Source organism: Megalops cyprinoides, chromosome 6, assembly GCF_013368585.1.
Source record: "Megalops cyprinoides isolate fMegCyp1 chromosome 6, fMegCyp1.pri, whole genome shotgun sequence".
Taxonomy (NCBI): Eukaryota; Metazoa; Chordata; class Actinopteri; order Elopiformes; family Megalopidae; genus Megalops; species Megalops cyprinoides.
The window spans coordinates 29,662,186-29,677,993 of NC_050588.1; the positions used below are offsets into that span (position 1 = coordinate 29,662,186).

General features: G+C 42.6%; 2 protein-coding genes across 2 annotated transcripts; both read right to left on the reverse strand.

Annotated features, from left to right (window-relative positions):
- Positions 1 to 8,888: 8,888 nt before the first annotated feature.
- On the reverse strand, positions 8,889 to 11,801 carry rbm15b (RNA binding motif protein 15B). The gene has a single exon (XM_036531731.1). The coding sequence runs from the start codon at positions 11,576 to 11,578 to the stop codon at positions 9,068 to 9,070; it is 2,511 nt and encodes an 836-aa protein (XP_036387624.1). The 5' UTR covers positions 11,579 to 11,801; the 3' UTR covers positions 8,889 to 9,067.
- Positions 11,802 to 14,137: 2,336 nt separating this feature from the next.
- On the reverse strand, positions 14,138 to 15,808 carry manf (mesencephalic astrocyte-derived neurotrophic factor). Its single transcript, XM_036532297.1, has 4 exons — positions 15,642 to 15,808; positions 15,010 to 15,137; positions 14,783 to 14,924; positions 14,138 to 14,530 (listed from the first exon to the last, which is right to left on the reverse strand). The coding sequence occupies exons 1-4, from the start codon at positions 15,727 to 15,729 to the stop codon at positions 14,346 to 14,348; spliced, it is 543 nt and encodes a 180-aa protein (XP_036388190.1). The 5' UTR covers positions 15,730 to 15,808; the 3' UTR covers positions 14,138 to 14,345.

Sequence of the window (15,808 nt, forward strand, 5' to 3'; positions counted from 1 at the left end):
ATAAATAAAATCAATGCTGTATTAACCTGAATCCAGTGCTCAAATGTGTCTCATCTTTGTCAATGGGTAGACGCTAAACTGTAATTACTGTGGCTTACAACAGCTTGACCCTCAACCTTTTGGGGGAGTACTCCATCTTTTGTGTCAGCTTTTAAGTTTAACCATCTCTAATCAGATATGATTTGCAGGTGAGGGCATGAAAAAAAAACATATCCTACAAAGGAGGGGTATCAGTGAAGACACAGCACCCACCCAGCAGGGTGGTGTGGTTATTCAGTCATAACAGAGAGACGCGGTGATGTACAAGGGGGCAGGTGAGCCAGGTAGAAAATCCACCCACCTGCTGGCCTTAATGACAGATCCCCAACAGTAATTTCACAGCCCCAAAGCACTATCCCCCTCTGGCTCCCTGCCATCACCTACCAAAACACAAAGACTACAACACGGAGATGAAAGCTTTCTATGAATAAGCTAAGTCTTCAACAGCTGGCCAAACACAAACAAATTCTTGCAGGCGTCAGGGTTGGGTTTGGGGAGCGGGGTGTCATAGCAACTATTGCAGCAGACCTATGTTAGAAATATACAAAGCACAGATACTGGTGTGCCCTCAGCAAGCACACAGACGGAAACATCACTCTGAGTGTACTTGAGAAAATACAAACTTGAATCGCATCACTGTCACTCTTACTGTTCCAAATTAAAGAACAGACACAAAGAAGGGAAAAAATCAAAGACAGCAAGTAATTACACTAGTGATAGCCTCTCCAGGCAATATTTAGAATAGTAATTACAATTTATCAACAATTAAAAGACAATCCGGACACAAAGTAAGACAGAAACGGAAGGAAGTAATTACATCAGTAATCGCCACTTTGTTGTTGAGAACTCAACAAAGAGGGGAAGAGATCAAAACTGCTGACAGGAGATACAAAGAGGCATCACAGTGAACTTTGATATTCTAATACGTAAACTTTGTCTATTATAACAATTAACAATTATTATATATATAACAATTAAAATTAATTAACAAAAATTCCATCTAACTGCAGTATGCGTTACAGCACATATCCCCGTGTAATGCGGTGCTGTGCTATGCAGGCCTATGTGCTTTGCAATTCAATGTGAGATTAAAAGAATACATAAAGATGATACGAGCAAAGCATAAAAGATCAAAGTTGCGCTGGCACATCGGCTATGGAGGCTTACAAGTGAATACCAAGGAAGTGAAAATGCTATTTCCAGCATTTGTGATGCGTGGCCATGTTTATAGAGGCAGATGGGGAAAAAAAGCAAGGTGCTGGTCAATTGGGGATAGAGGCAATACAAATTGTGTTACCCAGCTAAATCTAAAGGAATACATTTTCACAGGTGTCTGTTTTGCATGGATTGAATTTGAGTGGAAATCTTAAATATGTGCAAGTCAGCCAACACTAACCAGCATATAAATAAGGGAAAGGGGTGTGCATTGTAGCAGTGTGCTGCCACCTGTAAAATAAGCCTGCCAGTGGGAAACAAATGATTACATCCATTTCCAGGGTAGTACACATTACTTTTTTTCTGACATATATGGGAAACCAAACATTTTCGTTTCACACCAAATCTGTATCTGCAGCTCCTCCACGCACAGTTATTTTTGGGGTCTTCATCCAAGGGGACCTTGAAGTACAAAAATGGGATCCTCAAAACAGTCTTCAAAAATAGAAAGCATTTCATATTAAATGTTGCAATACACCCAACTTCCTGCTTAATTCAGTGGAGGTGTCAAACAGTACTTGCAATACTGTTCATGCGATGCACAAAATTGCAGTGTAATTGCTGCAGAAGATAACATTTAAAATTTTCATGACAAATCTTTCATTTAAGATTTTTTGACAATACGGGGAAAGATGTGAGGTTGTAATCTGCTGTACACTGACCCAGGGTCCTATCATTTCACGGTGCAAACACCATACAGGCAGAGCGCAGAGAACAGACACGCTCAGTACAAAATAAATTCACCAGTACAGGGTGATTACAGTGAATATGAATTTTCTGCACTTTACAGGTTGGCATCCAATCGACTGGTATCGTGCGGCCTCTCACACACTTCACTCTCCTGGCGACTGCTAGCAAACAAAGCCAGAGCCTTTAGGGAAGGGAAAACAGATGGACAGAGCAGGATATGCAGATACAAAATGGCAAATCCAGCCCGGGCAAATCCGGGCCCAGCCTTTACACAGGCAAACAAGTCAGAATCTTCTCAAGCCTCCACACTTCATTCGCTTGGATGTGTTTATTTCAAAATCATCCAATTAACGGGGAAAGGGGGTTAATATTCTCTAGATCTTCCACGCACAAAACAGGATTAAAATGAATTACCTGTATGCATATATAATCCAGATTTTGCCTTGTTCCACCATCTTTATGATGAAAATAGCTCTGAGCAGGCCGTATCACCACATGTCCTTCGAAGGATTTAAACAGTGACAAAATGGATAATCCTTTGACAACTTCTGTGCTCAGTTCCATCTTGGACTTGTACTAATTAATATGATGTTGGGCTGTGAGGAATTATGGTCATTACACAATCATCTGTTTATCATTAGGCCTTTACAATCTAAAGTTTTGCAATCCAGTCAAATTATCCACTTTGATGCCATTTTTACATCTATTGCCATGTTGTCTGTGCAACCTTTTGTCTAACTCGCTGTGTTTAGTTAACTCTATCAAGTGACTAGGATAAAGTAATTTAAGGTTTCACCATTCCCCATTTTTCATTATCATCGAATGTGTGATTTGGATCTCTGGGGCAACATTAATAAAAATGACTGACACTTCTGTACCACTACTGCTAGCTTTTCTGCTCAAATGCATTCCTTAATCCAATCCAGTTTAGTCCCTGCTGTTACACGGTACATCTCAGTGATGTCAGATTTCAGGCTCTCGGGGACCAGTAGCCAAAGGGGAGAGGCGTAGAACAATGCAAGTCTCCATTCTCAGCAACCATCTGCTAGTTGTAAAATGCAGTAATGTGAATATAGGGCGGGCTACCCAGTGACATGTGTATGGGATGGGGCAGGATCAGGGGTTGGGCACCAAAAAAAAAACAACAGACTGGCAGTCACAGGGTCATCATCCAACTATCCTCCTTTTTGTAGTACAATGTACTATTAAGCAACCACTAGTTATCAATTACTTTCACATCTCTCCTCTCATATGACTCCTAAAAACTGCGAATAAGACATTTCTTAATAATAAGCCCATTTAGCATCTCTGCTTGGTGTGTGTGTTTCTTTTTCTTCTGTTTCAGCTTGAGAACAGAACTGGTTGTTTTGTAATGGAAATTATAGCTTTTCATCCAGGCCTTGAGTGTTTCCTGCTCCATACAATGGTCTTGAAAACAAAGTGAGAATTGCTACACTGTGGCAAAAAGAGCCATCCGTGAGGTGGGTATCTATTTTAAAAGCCCTGCCTTCCAAAGTTTTACTGGCAGCACCAATGGACTTCTTCACGGTTTAAAAATACACCCCACAATCTCTCTCTCTAAGAAAGACTCCGATTGTTGGAAGGGCTGACTCTGATCAGGCGGATAGTGTGCTTTTATGTACAAAGGAATGTAGTTGGGCAAAAAGGTTGTTATGAGGCTCATCCATAGTTTTATACACCGCAGACAGCAGGCAAGGCAGTATGTTACACACAAACACAGGTCACACAGCTGTTACCCTGAAACAAAAAGCTTAGAGACTAAAGCCTTTGCACTGACATCATGTCCTTGTTTTTTTAGTCATCATTATTTAATCATCTCTCTTCAGTCATTCCTGCAAGTGACTATACACTCTTTCATGAGGAGGTATTTTACACATATTTAGTAATTCACGTACCCCACACTAGAAGTCAGTGCTGTAGTGTAACAACAGATTGTTGCAGACCCAGTTCACTGTTTGGGTCGATTGGGGAGGGGTTGGAGGAGGTTCCATTGATTTTCCCTTTAATGGATTTTATTGGAGTCTTGATGATTCCGCATTAATATTTCATTACTTTTTTCCATTTCCTGGGCTTTAAGAGCTGGTGCTGGCTTACAGTTAGTAGGGTCGGTCGATGTAGATACCAGTAACCGCATCAACAAAGCCCAGAGACGTACTGGCATACACCCCACCCACGGGACTAATTTTCACTTCATCATTAATCATGCAAAGAGAGCAGAAATTAAGCAACTTAAGTCATTCTGCAGGAAGCCTATGTCTCTGTTTACAATTCTTTAGACAGAAAACTTGACCGCCCATGAAAGCAATAGGATAGGACACCAAGCGTGTTTCAGGAAGTATCCATTTCAAAATACTTTGCTCTATAAAAGAATTGTATTAACCTACTATTGTGTATACAATTAATTGTACTGAAAACACAGTGACCATTTAGGTCTTAGGTCTGAGGTCACATTTCATTGAGCTTGACACAAAATCCGTAAATGGGTCAACTATACAGACCCTTGAACAGGTTCAGAAATATTTAAGTGATTTTTTTAAATTTCACAATAATCACATTTTCCAATGAAAATATGAAGGTATCTTAATCACCTATTATGTCAGTGTACTTCCTGTATTCTTCCACAGCCTGTTTTTATCATAGCATTTTACAAGGGTATTAGCAGAACTGGGTAAACTATGTATATACAGTGCTTTCAAACAGAGTTTAATTTGAATTCAGAAATGCATTTGAAAATACAATGAACATGACTGCTGAAGGGAGAATCTGAGAATAAATTTCAAATACATCTTCAGTATTTGACATAAAGTGTTTTAAAATCCATTTTATTTCAGGGATTTAAACAGAAACTATTCATTTGACAGCTTTCTGTTGAATAAATACAACTTCAGTGTTTGCACATCCATGGCTACATAATATAACTTTCCCACCCTCTGAGTCCTTGCAAAGCCAGGTAAGCACTTTAAACCCTCGGGGCTTCAAAGAGATTATCAGAAACTGAGGAGAAATTGTAATTAGTTGTTTTTAAATTCTAAATTAGCTTTGAAAACTTAACTGTTATTTTGCAAAAACATTTACTGAAATATACTTTTAAAAGTACTTTGAGAAAGCATTTAGTTATTTATAACACTTCTCAACATTGTTTTCAGAAATACTGACGAGTGCACTAAAATGTTATTTCACATGCAAATATGAAAATACCAACACATTTAAATACTTGTGCATTTCACCCAGTATTGGTTAGAAGCGTCTACACATTATTCATTGGTATATCCACTGTCATGATTTGCAAAGTGCATATAATGATTGTTCACTTGGCCTCCATTATTAAACAAAATTGTTTTAATGGAAAAGATAATGTATTTTGTTACATTCACTAACTTACTTCCATGTATAAACTGTAGCAGTGCCATTTTAATCAAACCACAAAAGAAACATTGGTTGAATGATGCAATTAATCAGTCAACACTTTCTTGTTACCTTTTTAATGCTAATTGGTTGGCAATCTGGCAGGTGCAACATTTGCTTCCCGCCTTCAGCACAGAGAAGGGCACCCGGCACTGCCCAGCACATACAATGCAAAGCAACTACAGAATTGACAGGCATAGGAAAGTACAGAGACGTAATGGCCAAACAGTGCTCTTTGTATGTTTGTATGTGTCTTTGAATGTTGCCAGCACACACACTTGCAGCCGGCGGGTTATGATGTGAAAACTCACCCACCTCGTCTCACCTTCCTTTTTATTTTGAGAACCTTTCCATAGTGACTCCACAGTCGCTGGCAATAACATCATTGTCTCCATCTTCGATCACTACAATGCCGCCTACAATTAGCCTTATGACTAATCATAACATTTACATGGTTCCTATTAAATTAGAACACAACACAGACACTTTTGCCTTTGGAAAAGCTATAGTGAGGTCTGGCAGAGATATAATTCAACTACTGTAGTTCTGATTCAATTACATATTATTTGGCCAAGCTACTGCCAAAGGAATTGCGTGTAAAGCCCTTCTGATAAAGAACAGACACGTTACTATGATAACCTTAGTCGTTTCTCCTACTGCAAATTGCAGAAGACTGTGAACAGGATTTCACATACCAAATTACTAGCACAGTAAAACATTTTCACATATCTTCCATTACACTAGTGCCTATTAAGCCATAGTATCTTAATAGATAGCCATCACTAGCACACACTATACTGGCAATGATAGTGTGCTTTCATTTGCATATCAAGAAAATTAGTGTGACTGTGGATCTCACTGCAAGTTCACTGTTTTGCATACCACATTCTTGTAAGCCTGAAGTGTCTGGATTTTGAAGAGACAAAGCGGTTATCAAATTGTTACGATGGCAATAATAATAAACAACCACGTTGAGTACACCATAATAATACCAATGGTGACATGGAGCTCGACGGGAACTGCACCAGGAGGCGAGGCTCTCTGTGTGGGAGTGCTTAAGTTTCAATTAATGCTTTGATGCCACACGGCCAAAGCGCACACACAATGCTGCAGTCGTTTTCCCTCCGCAGAGATGGAACAAACCCCCGCAGGACAGATGCACACAAACCTTATAAACACTACAAGACAAGCTCCTGCAGATTCCGCTGTCTTCTTACAAGCAAACAGCCAAATCAATTAAGTGGTGTGCCACTCTGAGCGCAGGAAGAAGTCTTGTCAGTGAAGAAGAGGGATGGCTTTATCCCGCAGTCAAGTGGGCCGCATGGCTTTGGAGCGTCTGCAGGGATGTGTCAGGACCACCTGCTTGAAGTAAAACTACAAAAATCTCAGCCTGATCGCTTCAAATTACACAGTGAACGGTGTAGCAGATCTTGGTAAATTTATATCTGCTTACAACCCTGACAGTTTAACTTATCTTTCATGTTGCTTCATGTGCAAATGCAGGAAATGGATTCAACAGAGCAAACGCTCATGAAATTACCAAAATAAGGTATTATGAAAATTCAAGTCTCATTCCTGAACAACCCCTCCAGTCAGTTCGGCTGGGTTTATCAGCTTGTGCAACAGCTCTCAATCTGTTCAAGTTCATCTTCTCCTTTTATGTTTAACAAACTAAAGAGACATATGCAGAGCGTTTAGTTTGCTGTTTAATTCTTACTGAGTGTTGCTTCAGATAAGGCCTTTGTTCTAAGACACTTCCCACTGAAACCAGCAGGGATAAACAGCTAGCCATCTTATATACCAAAGGTTATTCAGAATCTTTGGCTATACTGACCCCTAGTGATTACAACAGGCACTCCCCACATTCTCTGCTTCCCTTTTTGGTACCAACACTTGCAGAGTCTAGTTGCTTGGTTACTATTTTAACCTTCACACATTGTTTGGAAAGCAGAGTTCTCAGGTATCTATGGAGACAGGTCTAATGTCAGTAGAAATAAATCATTCCTCATTGGATGACAAGCGCTCTCCAAGGTAATTTCAAAGGTGCCATCATTGCCATACCCATAGTGAAGTATTGTCTTGAAATCAAATCATCCACTGAGACAAGACACATGAAAGACAAAATAAGCGTGACAATGTTTAAAAACAAAATATGAAATGTTTTACTGATGTTTCATACAGCATAGTTAAAATACAAAGGAAAAAAGCTTAGGCTTAAGCATAGTATAAAAAATGGAATGTACTAGGAGAGTATTAATTCTCTCAGAAGGTAAATCATAATTCAGTTCACATGTAACAAGGGAGCAGGTCCCATTTTGTGCAATTAGCAAAGGGCAATGGTGTTTGCCGTCAGTTTAAAAATAACCCTTCGCAACCCGCAGGTACCAGCTTAACTGCTGGCTTTATCATTTGTAAAATCGTAAAAATGTAGTGAAAGAAATTTTATATTTGGACATTTGTGTCCATAGCCCAGTATCTGTCAGTTAATTAACCCTTCTCCCTCCCTCAATATGTCAGTAATGCTGCTACTCAAAAGATCAGTGTAGTTACAAAATGCATATCACCAAGTGAAGCAAAGGCATCGTTTACAATGGGTAATAACTTTATCAATGGAAGCTGGTCTGGAAGAGAACATTAGGGTTACTGTTACAATCAACTTTTACCAGTCAATGCTCTGTTACAGTAATTTTGACTGTAGTGGTAAGGATGACATATTAGTGTTTACCTTTTTGGTTCACAACATTCCCAAGCTGACAGGTTGCCAGATGTCTGACAGTATAATAGTACCATTTATACAGATTTACTTTTTTATTACTTAGTGTTCCTTAGAGGTATCATGTAACTGAATTCACCCAACACTTGGTCATCAGCATTGTCTAAGAATAATCTAGTCAACTGCATTGTTTGATGCTTGTAATAATGAGTGTATCTGGTGGGTATAAGCAGTGCTGAGGTAGTTACGGTCTGTTCAAACGTATTCCTCACACTATGGCCCTCCTGCTTACATACAACAGAAATATAATGACACTAAGTTAGGTTTTTAAAACGCTACTTCCCAGATGTCAGACCTGGATTCATAACAGAATGCTTACATTCCATTTGCCATGACGATACAAAAAGGACACTCAAAACCATTCAGTCCCAAACACAGAGCACAGCAGGTGAAACGGAACAGTGAGGCAAAATAGAGAGCTCTTAAGAATTACAGAAAAATACCTTTAAAAAAACATGACCCCCCAAAACAATTTCCGCTTGCACTCCTCAGTCAAACAGGCATCCATTAAACTGGATCAACAGGAAGGGGGGTAAAGCAGGAATTACCCACAATTGCACCCCCCTGCATGAAACACTTGAAAAGTTACTGTAAGATTGTACTGGTGCAAACAGCACTAACTCAATACAATGGCATTATTTAAAAAAAAAAAAAAAACATTAAAAAGACAAAATGTTCATTGAAATTTACTACCTCTGGAATTAAATCTACTTGGTCAATGTTTTAAATCCAATTTCAAGCACGCCTTTCATTTTCTTCTTTCTGTTACACAAAATGTAGCAGCATTGCTGTGGCCCTCCCCTTGTAACAGGAACACCAGCTTTATGTTTCTTTTTCCTGCCCTTTAAACCCCAAGAGCATATCAATCCTCTAAACCTGCTGGCACAACAGGAAGAAGACACAACGACTGTTAACAACTGTTTCTCAGACTGAATCTTTAACAATCACGATCACCAGGTGATCCTCCTCAAGCTTGCCCAAAGTCCTGAGAGCAGCCTGCAGGTACTGCTGGGAGAATTCGCAAGGGGGGAAGGCGTAGAGCATGCCGCCCGCCTCGCCCTCCTTTGGGCCCCCCAGGGGGAGGCCGATCACGCCCGCCGCCTGCTTGTTTCTGAGGTAGGTGACCAGGTTACGCAGCAGCCGCCGCTGCAGCCCCGGCTCAGGCGGGGGGGCCGCCCTGTCAACTGTCCCCTGTACCGCCAGCAGCACGGCGTACCCGTCCGGACCGCCCAGCTTGACCCGGCGGGTCACCTCGTCCAGTTTGGGCTGGTCCAGGCGCAGCCGCTGTGCAATCTTTAGCTGGGCGATCTTGCCCCCCTGGGCCTGATTGTCCCTCATGAGGGAGTGGAGGAAGACGGGGCCTCCCTCTAACATGTGCACGTTGGTGGGGAAGCAGCTGTTCTTCAGGACCAGGGCTCCCTGCCACACCTGGGTCAGGGTCTGCGCGTACTCCGACAGCGTGCTCGGCTTCTTGCTGTCAGGTTTGGACTCATTGGCCTGCGCTTCTGCCTCGCCATCGCTGGTCCGGTGGTTCCGCTCCGGTTCATGCTCTTTCCTATGGGGTGCTGAAGAGTCGTGCCCATCCTGCACTGGCCGGTCCTCACTCGAGTGCCGGCTGCCGTCGGGGGTGTAGTCCCGGGGCTCCAGGGACGGGTCTGAGGGCCTCCCTCGGGGCCTGTCAGGGCTGTGGTCTGGCGACCCCAGCGCCGCCCCCCGCGCTTTCTGCCGGCCCCTGTCCTCAAACTGCCGCTCGCTGGACGGGCTCCTGCGCTTTCGCCGCTCCTCCCAGGGCTTGCCCTGCCCGCGCTCCGCCTCCCGCTCCTTCGCCCAGCGCTCCCGGCTCCGGCTGCGGGCCCGGCCCCGCCCCGACGCCTCCGCGTTGTTCCGCCGCTCCAGGCTCTTGGGGGGGCTGGTCCAGTCCCTGTCCAATAGGCCCCTCTCCCTCTCCCGCTCAGAGAACAGCGGGCGCGTGGGGGTGCGGTCGCGGGCCCTCAGCTCCCTCTCCAGGCTGCGGTGCCGGCTGTACCCGTCGGCCAGCAGGTCATAGTGGGCCGGCAGGGCGACAGGCGGCTGGTACTGCTGCGGGTAGGCGCGCGCCTCCTCGGCCTTGGCGAAGTCGACGCGCAGCCGCCGCTCGGGGCCCCCCAGGGGGAAGCCCCGCATCTGCGCGCAGGCGGCCTGCGCAGCGTCCAGGCTCTCGTACTGGATGTAGGCGAAGCTGTCCCCCTTCACGTAGTCGATGGTGCGGATGCTGCCGAAGCGGTCGAACTCCCGGGCCAGGGCGGCGAGGGAGGTGCTGGGCCCGAGGCCGCCCACCCACAGCCGCGTGGTGGGGTTGGCCTTCCCATAGCCGATCTTCACCGGGTTGCCCCCGATCACCCGTCCCTGCATCGCCACTTTGGCCCTGTGCGCCATGTCCAGGTTCTGGAACTTGAGGAAGGCGTAGGCTCCGCCCTGGCCTCGCGCCGGTCGCTTAATAACCACCTCTTCGATAATCCCATACTTGTCAAAGCCTCTTCTGAGCTCTCCCTCTGACACGTTGTGATCGAGGTTACCAATAAACAAGTTCCTTGTGGCTCTCTGGTCATCCTCTGGCTTTAAATCCTCCTCTGCTAGCTGGTAGGGATAGGACCGCCCCCTTTCATCTAACATACCATAATAGTCTAATACCCTCTCCCGTTCCCTGCTTAACCCCAGGCCCTCTACAGCATAGTGCCTGGCCCTGGCGTCTCTGATGTTACTGGCTCCTGCGCCCGGAGACAAGGACCTTTGCCTGTAAGGGTAAGCAGCATGCAAAGGCACGTAGCCCACATCAGGCGGCGTGCAGCTGCGGCGTCTTAGGTACAAGGGTTCCACTTTAAGGGGGCGATCATATAGCACTAACCTGGCTTTGGAGTGCCGGGCTTCCTTGGCGTCATCTGGATGCCTGAAATTGACGTAGGCGACCCGACCCAGTTCGGGAGTGTGGGAGAGCTTAACGCTGACGTCTCCAAACTTTTTAAACTCGTGAAACAGTCCGTCCTCCACATGCTCATCAGGTAGCTGGGAACCCAGGTTGCTAATGAGCAGAGTCTTGTATTCCAAGCTGCCAACTCCTCGGGTGCTAAGGAGCTCGGCTGCCGCCTTGCTCGTTTTGGGTAACACAGATGTAGTCCGCAGTGGGGGGCGGCTGATCACACCAAGGTCGTGATGGTGTTGCCGGTGATGCGGGTCCCCAACCGCGCCGCGTTCCTCCCTAAGCCGGGGCTTCTCACGCTCTCTGCTGCGACTGCGACCCTGGTGTTTGTGATAATTTCGACTCTCGGCGAGGAGTGCAGCGAGGGGTGCGGGCGGACCGTCGTCCCTGCGACTTCCATCCCGGTCCCGATCCCTGTCCCTTATTCGTTTGGCTATTGCTCTCGCAGGACTCGAGTCCCGCTCGGCCTGTCTCTTCATGTTTTTTTCTTTTTTTAATGATGCTCAAACTTTTTTTCTTGCGCCTGCACAAATGATCCCTTACCGTTTGCAAGTCCCTCGGTTTTTGATATCGCTGCACCCAAACGATAGCAGTAACCAAAACGAAACATGCATTCGTGCCACCAGACGTTTTAAAACTTGAAATCTGGAGAAAAAACATTTAAATCATGTAAGCATCAGTGAGCCTGTATCCAGGCCGCCATCTTGGACAATAGGAATGTGCGCGCTCCGCGACTGGGAGGAGTTTGCGTCTACGTGAGCAGGAACTGGTGACATCACACGCAGATCAGGAGGATCAATTCGGGATTTTCAAAAAATCATGTTATTCCCAAATTCATTTTAAAATTAATTGCCTTTATAATATTCAGTTTAAAATGTGTGTGAATCACAAAAAGCATTTAGGCCTTTCCTCAACAGCTTGGCATGCCCCCCCAAAAAAGTTTAAAAATCTGGCTGGCGGTAGATTGCTAGTTAAACAGATGGTGCACGGTTTCAGGAATGCTAGTTATCCTTATAGGATTAACTGGCTTTGTGTTTTTATTGGTTTTTTGACTTGTGAATCGCTTCACTTCCAATTCCAAGATGGATTCGGTGCCCTCAAAACCCAGGACGACTTCACCGTGTGCCTATCTGGCACATAATGTGTTAAAAGTAAGAAGAAAAGCACAGTCTTCTTTCATCTTCTTCACGGGGTATGTGCAAAACTTTGCTGGGCTTTCTCTTTTATGTCATTTACACCATGAAGAGGTCATAAAAGACTCACTCCTCATAAATCCACTGAAAAATTGTCCTAAGCTCACTTCACCTGCTCCCAGTTAATTTCCTCTAAAACTGGTATTCAAAATGTATTTAGTTAAATGGCCCTCATAACAATTTTTTTATAATTAACAACACGTGAATACACATGTGAAAATTAAATAACAGCAAACAAATAACAGGCAACTGTATTATGAAAGGTGAAAATAAATGAGTTATGGATAACATTAGAATTACACAAACATGATTAAAAGTAACACAATAAGATATGTAAAAACAGCTAAACAATAACAACATAATAAATGATAGCATGGACATTGTTTTTCTTTATTTCTTTTTTGCTTAAAATGTCCCTTTAAAGGTTAATCCTTACAAATTAACTACGTAATCCTAAGGTAAAAAAAAAAATCAAATGAAAAAAGTTACAAACAATAAAAATACAAAAGCAATTTGAATTCTGAACAGAAAATACATTGATGACAAGACATTGCACCGGAAGAGTCTGATAGCCCAGTTAATTACTCAAGCTCCATCAGCACTGGTACAAAACTGTGTCATAGGCTAAGTTAGTTTTTCCAAATAAGCCTACTGAGGTAGTAAAGTGCAAGTTTCTTTTATTTTGGGTGCATTGAACAGCTGCCAGTTTTATTAAAGATGTCCATCTATATATGTATCTTAATTACAATAACGTAACCATCATTGCAGGAAAACAGAGTTTTGAGGAATGTGATATTTAAGGATCATAATATGATATTAGCTCCTCAATAATTATGAAATCAGCTCTGCTTCAATGCTTACAGAATTTTTCACATCCTCTCCAATCATAACACATACAGGGAAAAATAAGAAGTGCTTTACAAGAACATATATTTGTGGCTGTCAGAAAACATCATTGTATAAGCCCAGGCATACATATGTTTTTGAAAGATGCAATACAATACACAGTATCAAGTCAAATCTACACTTCTGTGGTCATCGTTGGTCCCTACATTATACTCACAAAGTAGAGTTAGTCAATAGAGGATGTTTATGTCTGCCCCCATTCAATGGCATGCCACAACGAAATAATTAAATATCTCAAAAAAGTTTCAAGGATTATTCTCTTCAACAAGTCAGCAAACATTTAAAACCAACATGAACCTGTGATAATCAAACTGACAGGTGATAATTTATCTCTTTCAGATTGCAGAACAGTGACATTTTCAATAAACTTTGAATATGTTTAGTCAGTAGTAATTTGGTAGCAATATCCATTTAAGTTCAGAGCAAAGAGAACAGACTATTTTTGCAATTTCAATAGTACATCATTCCAAAAACTATTGTTATATTAAAGTAAATTTTAAATTATGATATGAAAACAGCTGTACAGCAGAGTCACACAACCCAAAATATTATGCATTTCCCATACTCAAGCAATATAACACAGCAAAATAAATAGAAACTTTTTGTCAATGTATTTGTGAGACATTCTCTGATTGTCATAAATACAATTATGTGTACAAACATTTTTCAGCAACTTAGGTATTAGACTAATATCACCAACTACATCCAACCCTAAAGAAGCAAAAAAAAAAAACAACCAACTTATTAACTATTTACAGACGCTATCCAAACATTTGATAGTACTGTCAATAGATCCTTTACTGCAAAAGGATCAGTGTTTTAACAATGAGTTACATCAATTATTATTGCTTGCATCACAAAGATGTCTGTCCATTTTCATGTTCTTTTTAATGAAAAAGAATTCTCTCACAACCTTGGTACATTATAGGTCTTGCATTGAAGATCAATATGATTGAAAAACACCACCGCTTTCTCCAACTTCTTCACAAGTGCTCTTCCATTTGAAATGAAGACTCTGTCTTTTCATTAAAGCCCATCTCTCCATGAAGAAAATTCACATACTCTATCAGGTGGTCCACCAGGCAGTGACAGATTCCCCCACCTCCAAAGCCACGAGCCCCTCCCCAGGTAGATTCTTCGACTGAAGTCAGAGCTCTGTCCGCGCTTTGGCTGCTGTGGGGGCATACTTAGGCATGAGTTCATTAATCTTGCGGATGAAGTCCGATTTCTCCACACAGCCTTTACATGTCTCTCCCCACTCTTCCAGAATCTTCTTCAGGTCCTTCACTTTCATCTTCTTCAGGTCAACACTACTCAGGTCCACTTGTTTGTCTGCAGAGACAAAGTCCTGTTTAATATGCTGGACTGATGAATAAAATAACAGAATGAGCCAGTTCATTCTTATATTATAACAGATGGCAAATCCTTGGCTTCATTTGAACTGGATAACAACTGTCTTCATACTGTTGTCTATACACTGTCATACACAGATAAAGCTTTCATTCGGTTAACTTTGCAAAAATGTAATGGTGCAGTCCTTTAGCACATATATCACCAATTAAAAGTGAAACATGATTGGCTTACCGTATTTCAGTTCACAGATCTGACTGTCCTTCTTCTTCAGCTTTTCACAGACTTTCTCCACAGGTACATGGTAGCTCAAAGGTTTGGAGATTTCATTTATGATTTTAGTGGCTGCATCACTCGTTGCTCCCATGTAGTAACACTGCAAGACACGTGCAGCATAACATCTGACTGTGCCACCTTGGTTTTGCAAGGTTGAGTCCAGACAGAGTTTAATACAAACTTACCAGCCTGTTTTCCTTGCCCCTGGCATCTTTGCATGTCTTCACCAATTCCTTCTCAATGACTGCACTGTTGAATTCCACATTATTGTCTTTCAGAGACTGATAAAACCTCCCCAGGAAGCTGATACATACTGTGATGACAGACAAACCAATGGTTAGCCAACAAGCAGTCATATTTCTTTACCACAAACTAACGAAAAGGAAGACAACCAATTATGCTTTTTCTTACAACCAACTCTAGTTACTAAATGTCTGATCAATCCACAGATGAGGAAAACAAGCATACATTCTCTCCAAGATGGCTAGCAACTCTTTTATACAAATATGACAAATACAGACAAATATGATTAGCTAGGTTGTCAATTATAACGCACAGAATTGTACGTACAGAAACTCGACACTGCATTTCACTATCTAGCTAGTCTACGAGTTTTCTAAAATAACAGCCACATATCGAATGCGACACTATAGACACAAACACAATAGCTTGCCAGCAACTGATTACTTATCGTGCTGTTATACAAGCGACTGGATGAACATTAGTACATTCAGTTAGCTAGTTAGGACTACTGCGTCTAAGATGACAACAGCTATAAGAACGCGTTTGCTATGCACAGCAGTTAGCCAAAACTCACCCTCACACTCCCCCTCACTTAAAGCTTCGGTACCACTAGGTACCAAGGAAAGCGCAAGAGCAGTAGAGAAGACAGTTAAACAACGCATTGTGTGCACACTACTACAACGTTGTTAACGAAAATTTCTCTATCGTCTCTACACTCAAATGATGCCCGGTTCCACGGCC

Coding starts and splice junctions, on each gene's coding strand:
- rbm15b (XM_036531731.1), bottom strand. CDS start 11,578: ATGAAGAGACAGGCCGAGCGGGACTCGAGTCCTGCGAGAGCAATAGCC.
- manf (XM_036532297.1), bottom strand. CDS start 15,729: ATGCGTTGTTTAACTGTCTTCTCTACTGCTCTTGCGCTTTCCTTGGTA. Junction 15,138..15,641: donor AAGTGAGGGGGAGTGTGAGG/GTGAGTTTTGGC, acceptor CTGTCATCACAG/TATGTATCAGCTTCCTGGGG. Junction 14,925..15,009: donor GGGGCAAGGAAAACAGGCTG/GTAAGTTTGTAT, acceptor CGTGTCTTGCAG/TGTTACTACATGGGAGCAAC.